This window comes from Phoxinus phoxinus (genome assembly GCF_949152265.1).
Source record: "Phoxinus phoxinus genome assembly, chromosome: 4".
In the NCBI taxonomy this organism is placed as follows: Eukaryota; Metazoa; Chordata; class Actinopteri; order Cypriniformes; family Leuciscidae; genus Phoxinus; species Phoxinus phoxinus.
This window is the reverse complement of record NC_136879.1, coordinates 21,947,798-21,962,176: the sequence shown is the minus strand read 5'-3', so window position 1 is coordinate 21,962,176 and position 14,379 is coordinate 21,947,798. Positions and strand designations below refer to the sequence as shown.

The 14,379-nt window shown below is 37.6% G+C and overlaps 1 protein-coding gene across 3 annotated transcripts in view; it reads right to left on the bottom strand.

The window, feature by feature from the left end:
* gabbr1a (gamma-aminobutyric acid (GABA) B receptor, 1a) overlaps positions 1–14,379 on the bottom strand; it is a 49,180-nt gene that overhangs the window by 18,642 nt on the left and 16,159 nt on the right. For 2 of the 3 annotated variants that reach the window (XM_079609086.1, XM_079609087.1), the window contains exons 8-14: positions 7,580–7,714; positions 4,891–5,061; positions 3,151–3,252; positions 2,235–2,300; positions 1,862–2,053; positions 1,526–1,771; positions 1,129–1,192 (exon numbers count right to left, since the gene is read on the bottom strand). In XM_079609086.1, coding sequence (XP_079465212.1) covers positions 1,129–1,192; positions 1,526–1,771; positions 1,862–2,053; positions 2,235–2,300; positions 3,151–3,252; positions 4,891–5,061; positions 7,580–7,714 — 976 coding nt within the window. The remainder of the gene's footprint in view (positions 1–1,128; positions 1,193–1,525; positions 1,772–1,861; positions 2,054–2,234; positions 2,301–3,150; positions 3,253–4,890; positions 5,062–7,579; positions 7,715–14,379) is intronic. The other variant, XM_079609088.1, reaches the window with a different exon arrangement.

Below are 14,379 nucleotides of genomic sequence, written 5' to 3'. Positions count from 1 at the left end.
ATCAAGATGTTCTTAGAACATATTTTTGTTAGCTGGGTAGATAGTAATGTTATTTTTAAAGGCTTGTATTAAAAGTTTTCCAGTGTAAATATAGCATCTAATTAACAGTGTGTCAACTAAAGGTCACATTAACAAAACGTGCTTTCACCAAGCACTGCAATAAAAAGCTTCAAAAGAGGCCTGACTCAACAAATCTGCAAAAGTAGTCGACTTAAAGCTGCATCAATAGGTCGAAGATAAAAAACAAGCCCAACTGCATTGATCAAAGTTAGTCTGAAAGGGAACATATTGTGGAAAAACCCTTCTCGCACTTTGGAAATCAAAGACTTTGATGTACTATGTAGATAAACTTTCACAACATAAAAGTTTGACTCTCTTAACAGTCCAGACCATTCATTGAAACTAAACAGGAAATATTGTCATTCTGAAATCTTAAACACTAAAATACGACCACAGACACAGTAAAGTAATGAGGAGGAAGTAAGATAGATGGGCTTTTCCTTAACTGCAGCAAGTTTTTGCCTGTGAACTTTTAGAGCTACCTGACTAGAGAAAGCAGAGAAAAAAAGTCTGTTGCCAAATAGGAAGGAAAAATTCAACACCCATAATGCACTGGGCATGTTGCCATCCAAGGCCACTCCCACCAGTCTGCTACGGATACGCTTGGCCAGAGTCAAATACCGCCTTGCTTTAGCAGGAAATACTTCTTAGCAAACTTTTAGTCACAGTGGTGTCGACTTGTATTGTTTCCGCATGCAGGAATTCAAAGAGTAAACGTTTAACTTCATTTTAAATACGTTGATTTAAAAAAAGTATCGATACTAGAGGTTGGAATATCGATACACTAACGTGAAAGAATAGTGTAACCAGGAATAAGTGATGTGACAGTCATAGTCTTTAAAAAAGTGGCACGTTTTTCACAACAACAACAAAAAAATATACTGAAAAAGTGTATTTTTACTGGTTAGTCGAAGCAAGTACATTTGACTAACATCATAAATGAACATTCCTCAAAACAGACAAACATACAATTCTACAAAACTGAAGGATGTGACCCTTTAAAATGCAATTAAGTGCATTAGTGTCATCATCTACATTAGTTTTAGGGTTTTTCTGTTTTGTTTGTACCTTGCAGTTGCTCGATGAGAGTCCAGGCCATACGTGAACCCTGAGCGTCAAACACGACGTGACCCTACGAGACACACATGCATGAATATAAATAGTTCAAAAGACATTATGATAAAGACACGTCAATCCAAAATCATCATAAAAGAAATCCATTTGTGATGCATGATGAAAAAAAGAATAAAATCTGTGGAAAAGTAAAGGCTGAATCATTCTATAATGAGTTTGGGCTGAGATTCATTGTGTGCATTATAAAAACGGAATCATCTGAGACCGATGATTGCCAATGTGAATTTAAAATTTAAAAAGGTGTTCTGACAGGTCTGAGAAATCACCGTCTGGAGTATTTTATCTCATTGTTATTTGACAGCTATTTCTCCTTTGCTTTTCATCAACTCACAGACACTCCTTCAAACGAGCTGGTGTTGAGGGCTCGGTATATTTCAGCAGTGATTTCCTTGTTGTTGTAGTTGAAGTCCTCCAGTGCCCAGCCTTTGGCCCTCAGCGGGGCCACCGTTTTATTGAGGGCCAGTGCGAGAGCCCACATGGCATCATACGCCAACGGCGCTTCCTGAAACCCGCCCGTTTCTTCTGGGTTTTTGCCCCCGAGACGTGACATCAGCTGCACCAGGAACTCTTGGGACGTCTGTGGAGGATTTGAGAAGGATTAATGATCCTTTTTATAGATATTTTTTACATAGGCATCATCATAGTCAAAATCTTAAAATCCACTCACCAGGTTGGAGGCCCCGCGGACGGTCTCCGGGTTGAGCATGACGATTTCTGTGGTGACGTGCCCTTCCACGGCTTCCGTCATGTTCTCCACTGTGCAATTGATGGCCGGATCTTTGATCTTAAACCAGTTGTCTGCGTACCAGCCGATGAGGAACCATACATGCTTCTTACCATAGAGTTTTTCTTTGAAGACCTGCCAAAGATGACACCATGTTTTGAAGGTCTACGCTTAAGCAATAATCTTATTCAATATTTTAATCTCGGTTAAGCCACAGTGAGTTAACTCAAGCTGAGTAGAAGAATCGAACTGAATTGATTTTAAATAAATTGACAGCTCAGATGTATTCGTAAAAAGAATCGTAGATGTTACTTACCTCACAAAACACCTTTCTGGCTTCAGTCTCGTAAAAGAGGCCAACTATGATTCTAGCATCTTGACGCTGTAGACAAAGACAATGTGACATATAGTAAAGTGTCACTATCCTGATTTACATCCATATATTTTTAGGCAAATTTTGGGATAGTACATAAAAACACTGGATGGAAAATATGTAGAATGTATTTAATGCAAAATGCATTTATTACTATTCTATTTTTCACTAATTTCCATGGAAAAGCGATGGAAGAGAGGCTTTTAGCAAGCATTTTTTGCATGAAATGCAAGAATGATTATTTATAATGACTTGATTCTCCATGATTTGTAAATGTATATACAGTACATACTACATATACTGTATATGAGCTGCAGTCATGGCTGCTATGTTGCAAACAGCCTACAGATAATGAACTATACTAGGATTTTAGTTACTGGTACTGCTTTTATTCTGAATTATTAATGATAAAATGTAGGCTCTATTGAACAATTCTATATTAAAACAATAAGTTACTTATTGCTTTAATTGACTCTGTTTGTGACATGCTTTAAAGGTGAAGTGTGACATTTCTGCACCATTAGCATCACCAAAAATGATGACCGTTTTAAAAAAAGGCTAGACACAAGGCTAGACATATGCCAAAACAAGCCAAGCATTTAACAAGACAGTCCTATTCTCATGAGATCTTTATGCAATATAATTTTACAATAAATTATGCTGTCTAACTATTCAATAACTGATGCCGGTAGCGACCAAGACAGTCTCCGAACCGTCACTTGATCTGACGAAGGAAACGGATTCTACAGAGAGTTGATTTATTTCACATAAGATTTTCATGTGCTCTGCCTGCTAGCTAGCTACCCGACACGGGCTGAGGAGAGGAAGTGAGCGGCTGGTGAATTTTTCATCAAAGCACCTTCAGGTTTTTGACAGCCACTGCAGGATCCGTGAGGAAGCTCTGTCTAACGCTTATCTCGATGCCGGCCTCCTTCACACGCTCCTCCAGATCATCCAAAGTCTGGAGAGAGAGAGAGACAGAGAGAGAGACAGAGAGAGAGAGAGAGAGAGAGAGAGAGAGAGAGAGAGAGAGAGAGAGAGAGAGAGAGAGAGAGAGAGAGAGAGAGAGAGAGAGAGAGAGAGAGAGAGAGAGCGGGAGAGAGCGGGAGAGAGGAGAGAGAGAGAGAGAGAGAGGTGAGACAGCGGGAGTGACAGGAGAGGAGTGATGCTCGTGGAGAGAGGACAGACAGGAAGAGAGCACATGAAAAGATCAAGGAGCGAATGAAAGAGAAGAACAAAAGGTGAATGGTCAAAGCGCAGACCAAAGTTAAAAATGACAAAGTAAAGGAAATGGAAAAATAAAAAAGTCTGGAACAGTCAGAAATAAAGGTAGATGGGGAAAAACACTCAATAGGATATATATATACTGTAAAAAAAAGATATTGTTGGTTTAACTTAAAAAAGTAAGTTACCTGGTTGCCTTAAAAATTTGAGTTCATTGAAATTTAAAATTTGAGTTAAAACAATGAAGAAATCACTGACTTATTACCTATGACTTATTGCCTGTTACCTATGTAAGTAATGGGGCAGCTTTTTTTGGAAAAGTGCTCTTGAGACATCCAACATCAATGAATGGAGGAAATGGGAAAAGAAAGAGGATGCGAACAGGAGAGAAGGATTGGGAAGAAAGTACATGAGAAAAAGAGATGAGCTGGTGAAGAGATGGAGGGGGATCATTAGCCTAGAGGAATTACACTAGCTCAATAGCCTACTAAATCAATGCATGAGAGATTTATGACTTGGTCAATATTCCTAGCAGCCAACATGAAGAAAAACGACTTTAAGTCCTTCATCACTTAAGGAGAGAATAATCAACCACGGTCTTTGCCATTAACTCTGAGACATTAACCTTTAGAGTAAAGGGGCAGCAGTTAAGCTGCTAACAGTTTTAAGAGGAAAAGGAAACTACTTTTCTGGGAAATTACTTCCTTTAAAGGGGTCATATCATTTTTAACATTTTATTTTCGCCAGAGGTCCACTTACAGCGTTCATCAAAGTTTTTTGCGCCTATACAGTCATAATTTAATAATCATAACCATTCTCAAGACCATTTCCGTCCTCTTTAATGACATTCCATTGCATTTTTTTTTTTTTTTTGCATGTGAAATGAGATACAATGCTGCAATGCAGCCTCTCTGCAAATCCTGTATTACATTTTGACAGGTTTACAAAACAAAAGAATGTGATGGTCTTTTCTAATTTTGGGATATGCAGAGCGGTAGGTGCTACACACAGCCAAGAAGATGGATTTGACTATACCTTTACCCTCATTATTAGTTCTTCATGTGTTCACCAATTCATATTTTGGCGTTTACACTGGCATGTTTATTCGACTTCCTCCTTACAGGCATGTCAAGTCACAGAACACCAAATAGGCATTCAATGTTACCGTATAAGAGGATTTTTGCATCTTTTTTTACCAGGGGAGGAAGTTTCTGAGTTCTTAAATAAAGTAAAACAGTAAATTGCTTTTGTGGTTTCACTACAAGCACCAGCACACAAAGACCAAAAAAATCTTGAGACCTAGTAACAATAGGAAAACCACAGTGAGACTTTACTAAGTTAGATAAACAAGAGAGAAATATCTGCAAGCACTGACCGAGGTAAAGACTTCAGTGGTCTGCTGGATGGTGGCGATCTTTGTCCATCCCCACTTCTGGAAGAGCCGCACACGTGTGGGATTATGCAAAGTTGCTGACGGGTGCGTACGGAAGAAAGTGGGAAAGCGCTGGCGGTTGGATAAAGCTGGAGAACTAGAGCCGTATGAAAACTTCAGAGAGACAGCAGGAGAAAGAGACGGTGGGTAAAAAGGTAGAAGGATAGAGAGAGCACATTGAAAAGATTTACTCAGCTATATGGTTGACCTTATTTGATGCCCCTGAAAAGAACGAAACACAAAGAAAAAGCAGGGCAAAAATATGAGTAAGATTTTTGCACACACTGTAAGAAGGGTAAATGTCAACCCAGGGAAGCCAGAAGCTTTGAGCAAACCTGAATAAACAAGCCAATCTGTTTCTTCATCCAATGTTGACGCGTCAATACTTAGAAACGCACAGCGGAGGAACGATATCCAGTTTATTATAGGTATCCTTTCAGAACTAAATCTTTGTATTTCAAGCAATAAACCAGATTTCTTGATGAAAAATCAATGATCAACTTAAAAAATGTCAAATCAAACGTTTTACTTTAAAGTAAATATTTAGGCTATACTCATTATATTTGAATAACATTTTGTCATGCTTTAAAGTAGTACACATCATTTGATGTGTTGACTAACAATATTAAAGCATTATTGTGTGTTATTCAATATTGAATTTAAAGTTAATATTTGAACCCTCTGGTGCTAATTGTTTAGATCAATGAAATGAATATACTATATTTTAGTTTGATAATGTTTTTTTATTTAAAGTCCCCCTGTAGTCAATCATTTTATCCCTTAAAACTAATCTTTGATCACCAAAATGACATATTTAAATGTTTTTTCCATGAAAAAAGATGCCTTAAAATAGCTTGAATGTAACTACACCCTTGCCTCATTTAATATACGCGATTCTATGAATATGCATATTAGCCCCGCCTCCACTCACTTACTTGGTAGTTTGTGATGTCAGAAACACCAGCGATTTCAAACCGCATTTTTGAGTGTCTTTAGATCACTGCAGTTTTAAGGAGAAAATACTCAGCAATTGTGTTGACTTGTGAATTTGCACATGGTTTGTCTTAAAACATATTAAAACACCACATAAACACATAAACAACATTAAAAACTTGATTTTCACCACAGGGGGACTTTAATATTTTGTATTTTTAGGGGATTTTGTGTTATTAAATTCAATTTATGCGGTTGTTATTACCAGTATACATTTTTTACCCGTTAACCACTTTTTGAGCATAGACCTGAAAATGAAATTCCAAACTTAAAATGTCTTAAATCTTGAATGCTTTGGAGTACAGACTTAAGTTTGGTCTCTTTTTAAATAAGACACTTGGCAGATTATTCCTACAAAAACGTAAGAAACGTAAGTTTATGCAAAAAAAATACTATTTTTAATTTTATATGAAATATATATTTTCCAAACCATGTTTTACTCTAAAACTGAAATAAGATCAAAGCCATGAATCTTAACAAGTTGTGTCTAAATTTCAGGTTGATATCTCAAAAAATGTTTCAATATTTCGAATGCATTCATTTTTGACAGCGAGGAGTACAAGTGTGACTATTTTTTCAGGAACATTAACCTTTTCGAACCACGTGTGTGAAATTACATTCAATTCTATTTTACTTTACTTTACCAAAAATGCTGCATGCATTGTACTTAACTTACGATGTACCGGTACTTAAATTGTACTAGCACTCTAAATTCAGCTAATTCCATATAATATTGTATTATTCTAATAAAATAACATTAATTTATTCATAATTAAAATCCATTAAAGTGGCAGAAAACATTACATTTAGTTTGCACTTAAGTATATTCTTTTAAAGTATTTCTGTAATAATAAGTAATCATTTTAAAAGCATGCTAAGGTGTACTTCTTTTTCACAAGGATCGATTTGTCTAAAGTCTAAACTGTCACGTAGGCTATAAACACAGTTATTAATTTTTCAAGAGAATCTCTTTCGTAATCTACTTGAGTACAAACCCACTGAAGACTGGAGTCTTTCAGAAGGTTTCCTTGGAGAGTTGATTTGTTCAGAGTAAACTCGCAACTCCCTTTTCCAACTTTTTCCAAATTGCACGCCGCAAACTCAACTTTTTCACACAATTAAACTTGAGAACAAAGTCGGAGTAGAGAACATTACTTTGCAAATTCCTGCAAACCTCAGCGGATGCCAGATGACTGAAAAAGAATAATTGGAAAAATTAATTACTAAGCGTATCTAGCGGGTTTCATTCGCTTTTTTCACTTTCACGCTCTCATTCGGTTCTCTGACTTCCTTGAGAGCCTCTTTTGACAGTTTTAATTTGTCAGCTTTTTCAAGAGTGTCAACAGACTACAGAAAGCCAATGAGATCACAAGTCCAAATTCTTTTTGTTCCTTGACCCAGAAATAACAGAACTCCTTGTTTAGTGTGGCACATTTGCTCATCCAAATCTCGAAGCGAGTTGTAGTTAAAGCTGTAAAACGACGGTTTTATCATTTTACCGTTTAGTTTAACCAGGAATGACAATAAACCAGCTTCCCAATATGAACCTCTGTAATGTTCGACAGTGAAATCCAGGTGTATGGAAAAACCGATGATCAACAATACAGATATAAAGAGTTTAGACACGTAGCAAACACACCACTATAAGGTTCCACATGCGCGCCGCCTCAGCCACAAGCGTAGAGACGGAGCTGCAGCCCGGCATCAAGACGATCTTTATGGGCTCTGTGTACAGCAAGTCATACAGCAGTTTAGTGGCCTCTCCTGGATCACACTGAAGGAAAGAGAAAAAGTCATAATTAGTCTACTGCCTTTGAAAAAGTTTGCTTCATCTGAGCGTGTCATAATTGTTAAAGGGGTGGTTGATTATGATTTCACTTTTCTAACTTTAGTTAGTGTGTAATGTTGCTGTTTGAGCATAAACTACATCTACAAAGTTACAATGCTAAAAGTTCAAAGCAAAGGGAGATATTTTATTTTAAAGAAATTACTTTTTAAGGACTACAACAAACGGCTGGTAGGGACTACACGACATTCCTCATGGGATAATGACATCACTAACCCTAACATTTACATAAACCCCGCCCCCGGGAACACGATTTATAGATTATCATGACAGAATATGCTAATCAATGACTAGTCAAGTCAAGTCATCTTCATTTATATAGCGCTTTTAACAATGTAGATTGTTTCAAAGCAGCTTTACAAAGATAAACGTATAATTTAAGGTAATTGTTTTGGCTTTATAGCGGTTCTTGAATAAAGATATTTTTCAGCTAAAGTTTTGATTGATTCACTTCCGGCGAAGTGATCATTTGTTATTAAATTAGAGACCGCTAAGACGACACCGTTTTTCTCCAAACAGACTTTAAACGTGAACCTGTGATAAACGCTGATGGCGCTCACGTGCGCATCAAGAATTAATTCTATAGTTATATGCTTTTGAATATATGTGCGCATGTTTGTAATTCCCTGCAAACCAAGCCTAAACAAACTACTTGTCTTAAATTTTGATACAGAATTTTATTTTATCACTTCGGGGTAGGTACGCGAGCCGAAATTCCCCACAACGCTTTATCTGTAGATTGGTAAAGGGATCCTCCATATAGGGAGAGACTAGAAGATAACTACACATATGCTACATAAATTCATCAACTAACCATTCAGAAATGTCCAGTTGCATTCTACATGTTGTCACTTCTTCTTGAGTCTCTCCATCTTTGTCTGACTCCGGTTTCAACATAAAAGGCTAAACGTTTTTGAAATTTTCAATGCATGTCTGTGTGAGGTAATCAAAGCTCCTCCCCCTGTGTCGGGAGCAGCAGCTCATTTGCATTTAAAGGGACAGGACACAAAAACGGTGCGTTTTTGCTCACCCTCAAAAAGTGACAGTTTTAGCATGCTATATAAAAATATCTGTGGGGTATTTTGAGCTAAAACTTCACATACACACTCTGGGGACATCAGATACTTATTTTACATCTTGTGAAAAGAGGATTATACCACCCCTTTAAAGCCTCAATGGAATCAGCACAGCAACACAGTATCTCATTACCCAAAAAAACAATCTTGGACTGCAGTGAAGCTGTAACCAAAGACCTCTCGTGCTGCAGTTCACTGTGACAAATACAACAGGAAGTGATTCACAAATGAGGGGGTGACTGCATGAACGCAGCAGATGCAGTCACACTGAAATGGTGCCCTTGGTGACAATTAGCAGAGAAACACTTCATTAGGAGCATCATGTAAGGTTTTATTTCCGTTCAAGTTAGAAATAAATGGCATGGTGCTGGCCTCAAAAACAATGGCAGTCAGAAAGGAACCACTTTGGATCCAGAAGTAGATTAGATTAGAGAGAGTTTATTGTCATTCAAAACCGAAAGTAAACTCACTCCCACAAAAGATTACTCTTTGAATTCCTGCACCCGGGAACAGTACAAGTCGACACCATTATGACTAAAAGTTTGCTAAGAAGTATTTCCTACTAAAGCAAGGCGGTATTTGACTCTGGTCAAGTGTATTCATCGCAGACTGGTGGGAGTGGCCTTGGACGGCAACATGCCCAGTGCATTATGGGTGTTTTCCTATCTATTTGGCAAAAGGGAAGACAACAGCCTTCTTTTTTCTCTGTTTTTTCAGTCACACTTTAGTTTATGGTCCAATTCTCACTATTAAATAACTATTAACAACGACTTTTGCCTCAATGAACTCCTAATTACTGTTTATTAATAGTTTAGTAAGGTAGTTGTTAAGTTTAGGGACTGTCATTTATCTTCAGATATTTTAATGAAATCAGAGGGATTTTTGTTCCTCCATTGAAAGTCTAGTTACCTAAAACTCAGATGCTGCAAAACGTTCCTAAAGATATCATTTTTAAAACCCATATGAATCGAGCGGTCTAAGCCAAGTCTTCTTAAATCAAGAGACATGATGGCTTTATATGATGAACAGATTTAATTCAGGCTTTTATTCACATATAAACAGTGATCATCGAACGTACACAGAGCTCAACCGTACTCGTGTACAGTCTACAATACAATAATAATAATACTGTACAAGTGAGGGAATCAAAGTGTAGGTGATTTTTTGCAGTGGTAGTAGCTGTGCGGTAAGAATACCTGAAGTGCAGGCAATTGTTCTGTTAATACACTGATACAGTATAATATGTCAATATTAGTAACACATTGTATACAGATTTCGATATAGATACAGTTGTGGTGGCGATCACTGGCAGTAATGAAAATGCAACAGTCGAGTCTTTCTCCTTGAAGTGGAAGGTATCAGAGAATTGGGTAGTTACAAGCAATAGCTAATAATAATATTTTTGTCAGATATCGTTGGATCAATCTAGTACAATTCTGAAAGAGCCACATGTGGTTTCTCTGCTCCAGTCTGTCTTGGCATCTCCAGGGAGCTGAGGCATTTTTATTCAGTCCACGGGCTCGGAGAAGCAGCCATCGAGAGGCGCTTGACGTGAGGGAGGCATCTGTGTTCTCAAAGTCCCTGGGGCTGAAGGTTATGCAGGTCTCAGGACCAGAATACTGAGCGTCGGCTAAAAAGGGCAAGAAAACCTTTTCTCGCTGCTGTTGGACACAATGACAGATTTTGTTTTTGTTGGGTCTGATATAATGGTGCAGGGTAGTGCAAAAACTCGAGTTGTACTCGAAGAATGGAAGAATTGGCTCACTTTCAGTTGACAATCTGGAATTTGGCCACGCCTCACTGGAAGTTCAACTAAATAAACCTCTATCTGCCATTGTGAAAATTAAGTGCACTTAATTAAGTGTGCACTTGAAGTATTTTTTTTTTTTCAAAAACTGTACTTGCAGATAATATTTTATTAATGAAATAAAAGTCCAGTGTACATAAAAAGAATACACTTTCTTTACACACATCTTTGCACTTGATCGATCTATCTCTGACTGTCTGTCCGTCCATCTATCTATTTTTTAAAACTGTTCAAAAAAGGCTGTCAAGCCAACATTTATTTAACATTCATTCTTGACAAACTTTGCTATTCTTGTAAATCATACAGTTATATGAATTCACCTGGATTTCAGTTTATTTGAAATCGACTTCCTTAGGATGCAGAATTGCAATTCAAATTTAAATCTGTTTCTTACCCAAGTTCAAATTTAACATTTCATTCATTCTTTCTTGATAATAATTTTCATTACGTATCTGACTAATGAGTATAGTCTAGTATAGTTTTATATAATGCCATGTCAGCATCTGTGGCTCTCTTCGTGGCAAAAACTATCTGACTAATGAAATAAAGTCTTTTGATTGAGTCATGATATTTGGTGAATGCAAGCACAGTGTGCATAACAATAAAGAGATCATGGCATACAGCGCAAGCCGGATCTGTAGCTTCGACTTTGTTTACTATACAGATTCAAATGCTAAATGTCTCATTCCAACGAAGCAAAACACGTCCTCCCGTGACTCAGACCGTGAATGAGTCTTTATCTGCTTTTCTGCCTTTTATTAACTTGCAAGTGTTGATTTATTGTTTTTAAACTGTGATTCTGCATCTGAACTCTGATGAGAATGAATAAAGCATGCATTTGGATATGGAAATCTTTCTCGTTACAATCTGGATACAACAGATGCCAATTAAAACAGGGAAAACACAAGTGTCTCATCAGAGCATCAGTCTCTCTCTCTCTCTCTCTCTCTCTCTCTCTCTCTCTCACTCTCTACCTCGGTCTCGCTCTATCACGGTTAATAATTGATCAAAGTTTGCAGGCTGAGCTTTGATATAACCATGGCAACCGTCTGGAGAGGGTGAGTGTATCTGTGCAAGGGGGTCCCTGTAAATATCTCAAATATCTCAAACACACACACACACACACACGATGGACCACAACTTGTAGCATCAGCGCCTGTGAAAAGCTCTTTCTTTGTTTTCTTATCATAAAATGTGCAATTTATCATTCGAAATGATAGTGACAACAGTAATTATTAGTAGTGTGTGCTAATGTAAGCATAATATTGTTCATACTAAACAAACCCCGAACACTAAGTACTACATTTGTTGTGTAATTCCATGTTGTTTGTATTATGGACATAAAGTAAATGATACGGTACTTTAAAATATTAGGGAGAGGTTTGATATTACTTGTCTAAGTGATCAGACTTATAAGTTTTGCCTGGCAGATGATAAAATGTGAAAAAAAAAGAGATTCCCATGGCCTTAAATTGAAGAAAGGACCCACGCCATATCTAAAATATCATAGAAACTTGGCGGTGGGTTCTTTTGACTTGTGCCAATAAGCAACCACCTAGCAACCAATCCCAACACCCTAGCGACCACCAAATAACCACCCACAACACCGTAGCATCATGTCAGCAAGTTTGGCTTGACTCACATTTTCTTCATAAAAGTTCAAATCTAGTTGGTCTCAATTAATTAAAACACAAATCTCCTGCGGATAATTTTCCTAAAAGTGCCATTTTAAAAAGGGAAGGGGAATAAAATGGATTAGGAAAAAAATTATCTGTGTTCTGCACCCAGAGCATGGCAGGGGTTACAATAACACTAATTTATTAAATAAATATTTATCAAATGTCAAATGAAATTGGAATTTTGAGGTGACTTTCATGTTTCTATACAAACATCGCTCTGCGTGATAATTGGCTATTTGAGAGAGATTAAACGAATGCCCCAAACATGCCTGAGATTCTTTGAACAATAATTAAATGCAAAACCCACATCAAATTTGACTTTCTCCCTTTGTAATTACATTTCTGACACCCAAAAGCAATTTTGATTAGTATCTCATCCAGGTATGAAGTGCTCACCAATCAAGAGGAAATGCTCAAAATATCTGCCGGTTTAAATGTCAACGAGTCTGAGCACTTCACACCTGCTCTTCCATCTCCACGGCATACTAACACATGACATTTACACCAAGTCACACTCTGCTGTTCCAAATATTGCATTTTTCTACTTTTTCACCTGCATGCTAAATTAAAACAGAGACTTCATATTTCATGGGCCATATGGTGACATTTCTAGAAAGCCGTTAATAATATCAGGAATTGTAGACATCATTTTCATTAAATCATGAATTAAGGTGAATTTGATTATTGCAGTATTGCTAATACAGCGGCTCCTGTATGATAAACTGGTTGCGATTTTTCTCATTTGAAAGTCACTTTGGATAAAAGTATAAGCTAAAGGAGGCCTATGTACGCTGTATATGACGACTACAGCTATTTTAAAGTAGAAATGGAAAAACAATTTAACCTTTCTATTGTCTTTCTATTGTTTGTTTTTTTGGTAAAAAAAAATCACTTTTAATACAATCATTACATGTCATTTAAAGATAAAAAAATAATAGTTCTTGTGACCGTTTTTACAAAATTATTTATTTCTTTATTTTAAAAAGGGCTCCATCTTTTTCTTTATATATGAACTCATATTTAAAGAAAAAGTTATGACCTTTTAAATTAGACCCAAAAATATTTTATATTTATAAAAAAGGCCCTTAAAGGTGCTTAAAATTGCTCCGCCCCCCAAATGTACAAACATACCATGCAAGAGTGGATGTCTCTTTATCATAGCTGAAGCAAAGCAAAATAATGCTTTATGTAAAATAAAGTGAAGATGACGAACGAACACCAAGGAGGATCAGAAAATGAACATGTAGTACACAAGAGTAAATACAAGCAAGAGTTTGTTTTTAGTCACCAGCAGCACAGCAGCTCCAGACAAACAACAACACTCAAAACTATCCTGTCCCTATAGCTAACATTACAACATATCTTGAAACTCTGTGAAACATGGCAATGCTACACAAGTATAGATCAGAAACAACTCAACCTCAGCATCCGTTTTCAGGCCTTCCTGCTTCGGTCTCTCCAGCGCTGGACAGCTTTTCTAATATTAACACGGGTCCTAAAGTTCTTGCCTGATCATAACCCTTCTTTTTCCATGGATATTCCTCTGACCTTTTCTCTTTTGTAATGCCTCTCACCCATCTCTCTTTCTACAGTCCTTCTTCAAATCTCCCTCTTGCTCATTCTCTCTCCTCCTCCATCATGAGTGGACACGCCCCCTACTGCTGATTGGCTCACTCTCTCTCCTAACCCATCATGAGTGGACACGCCCCCTACTGCTGATTGGCTCACGCTCTCTCCTTACTATCATGAGTGGACACGCCCCCTACTGCTGATTGGCTCACGCTCTCTCCTTACCATCATGAGTGGACACGCCTCCTACTGCTAATTGGCTCACTCTCTCTCCTAACCCATAATGAGTGGACGCGCCCCCTACTGCTAATTGGCTCACTCTCTCTCCTTACCATCATGAGTGGACACGCCCCCTACTGCTAATTGGCTCACTCTCTCTCCTGCCCCATCATGAGTGGACACGCCCCCTAGTGCTGATTGGCTCACACTCTGTCCTCACCATCATGAGTAGACCCGCCCCCT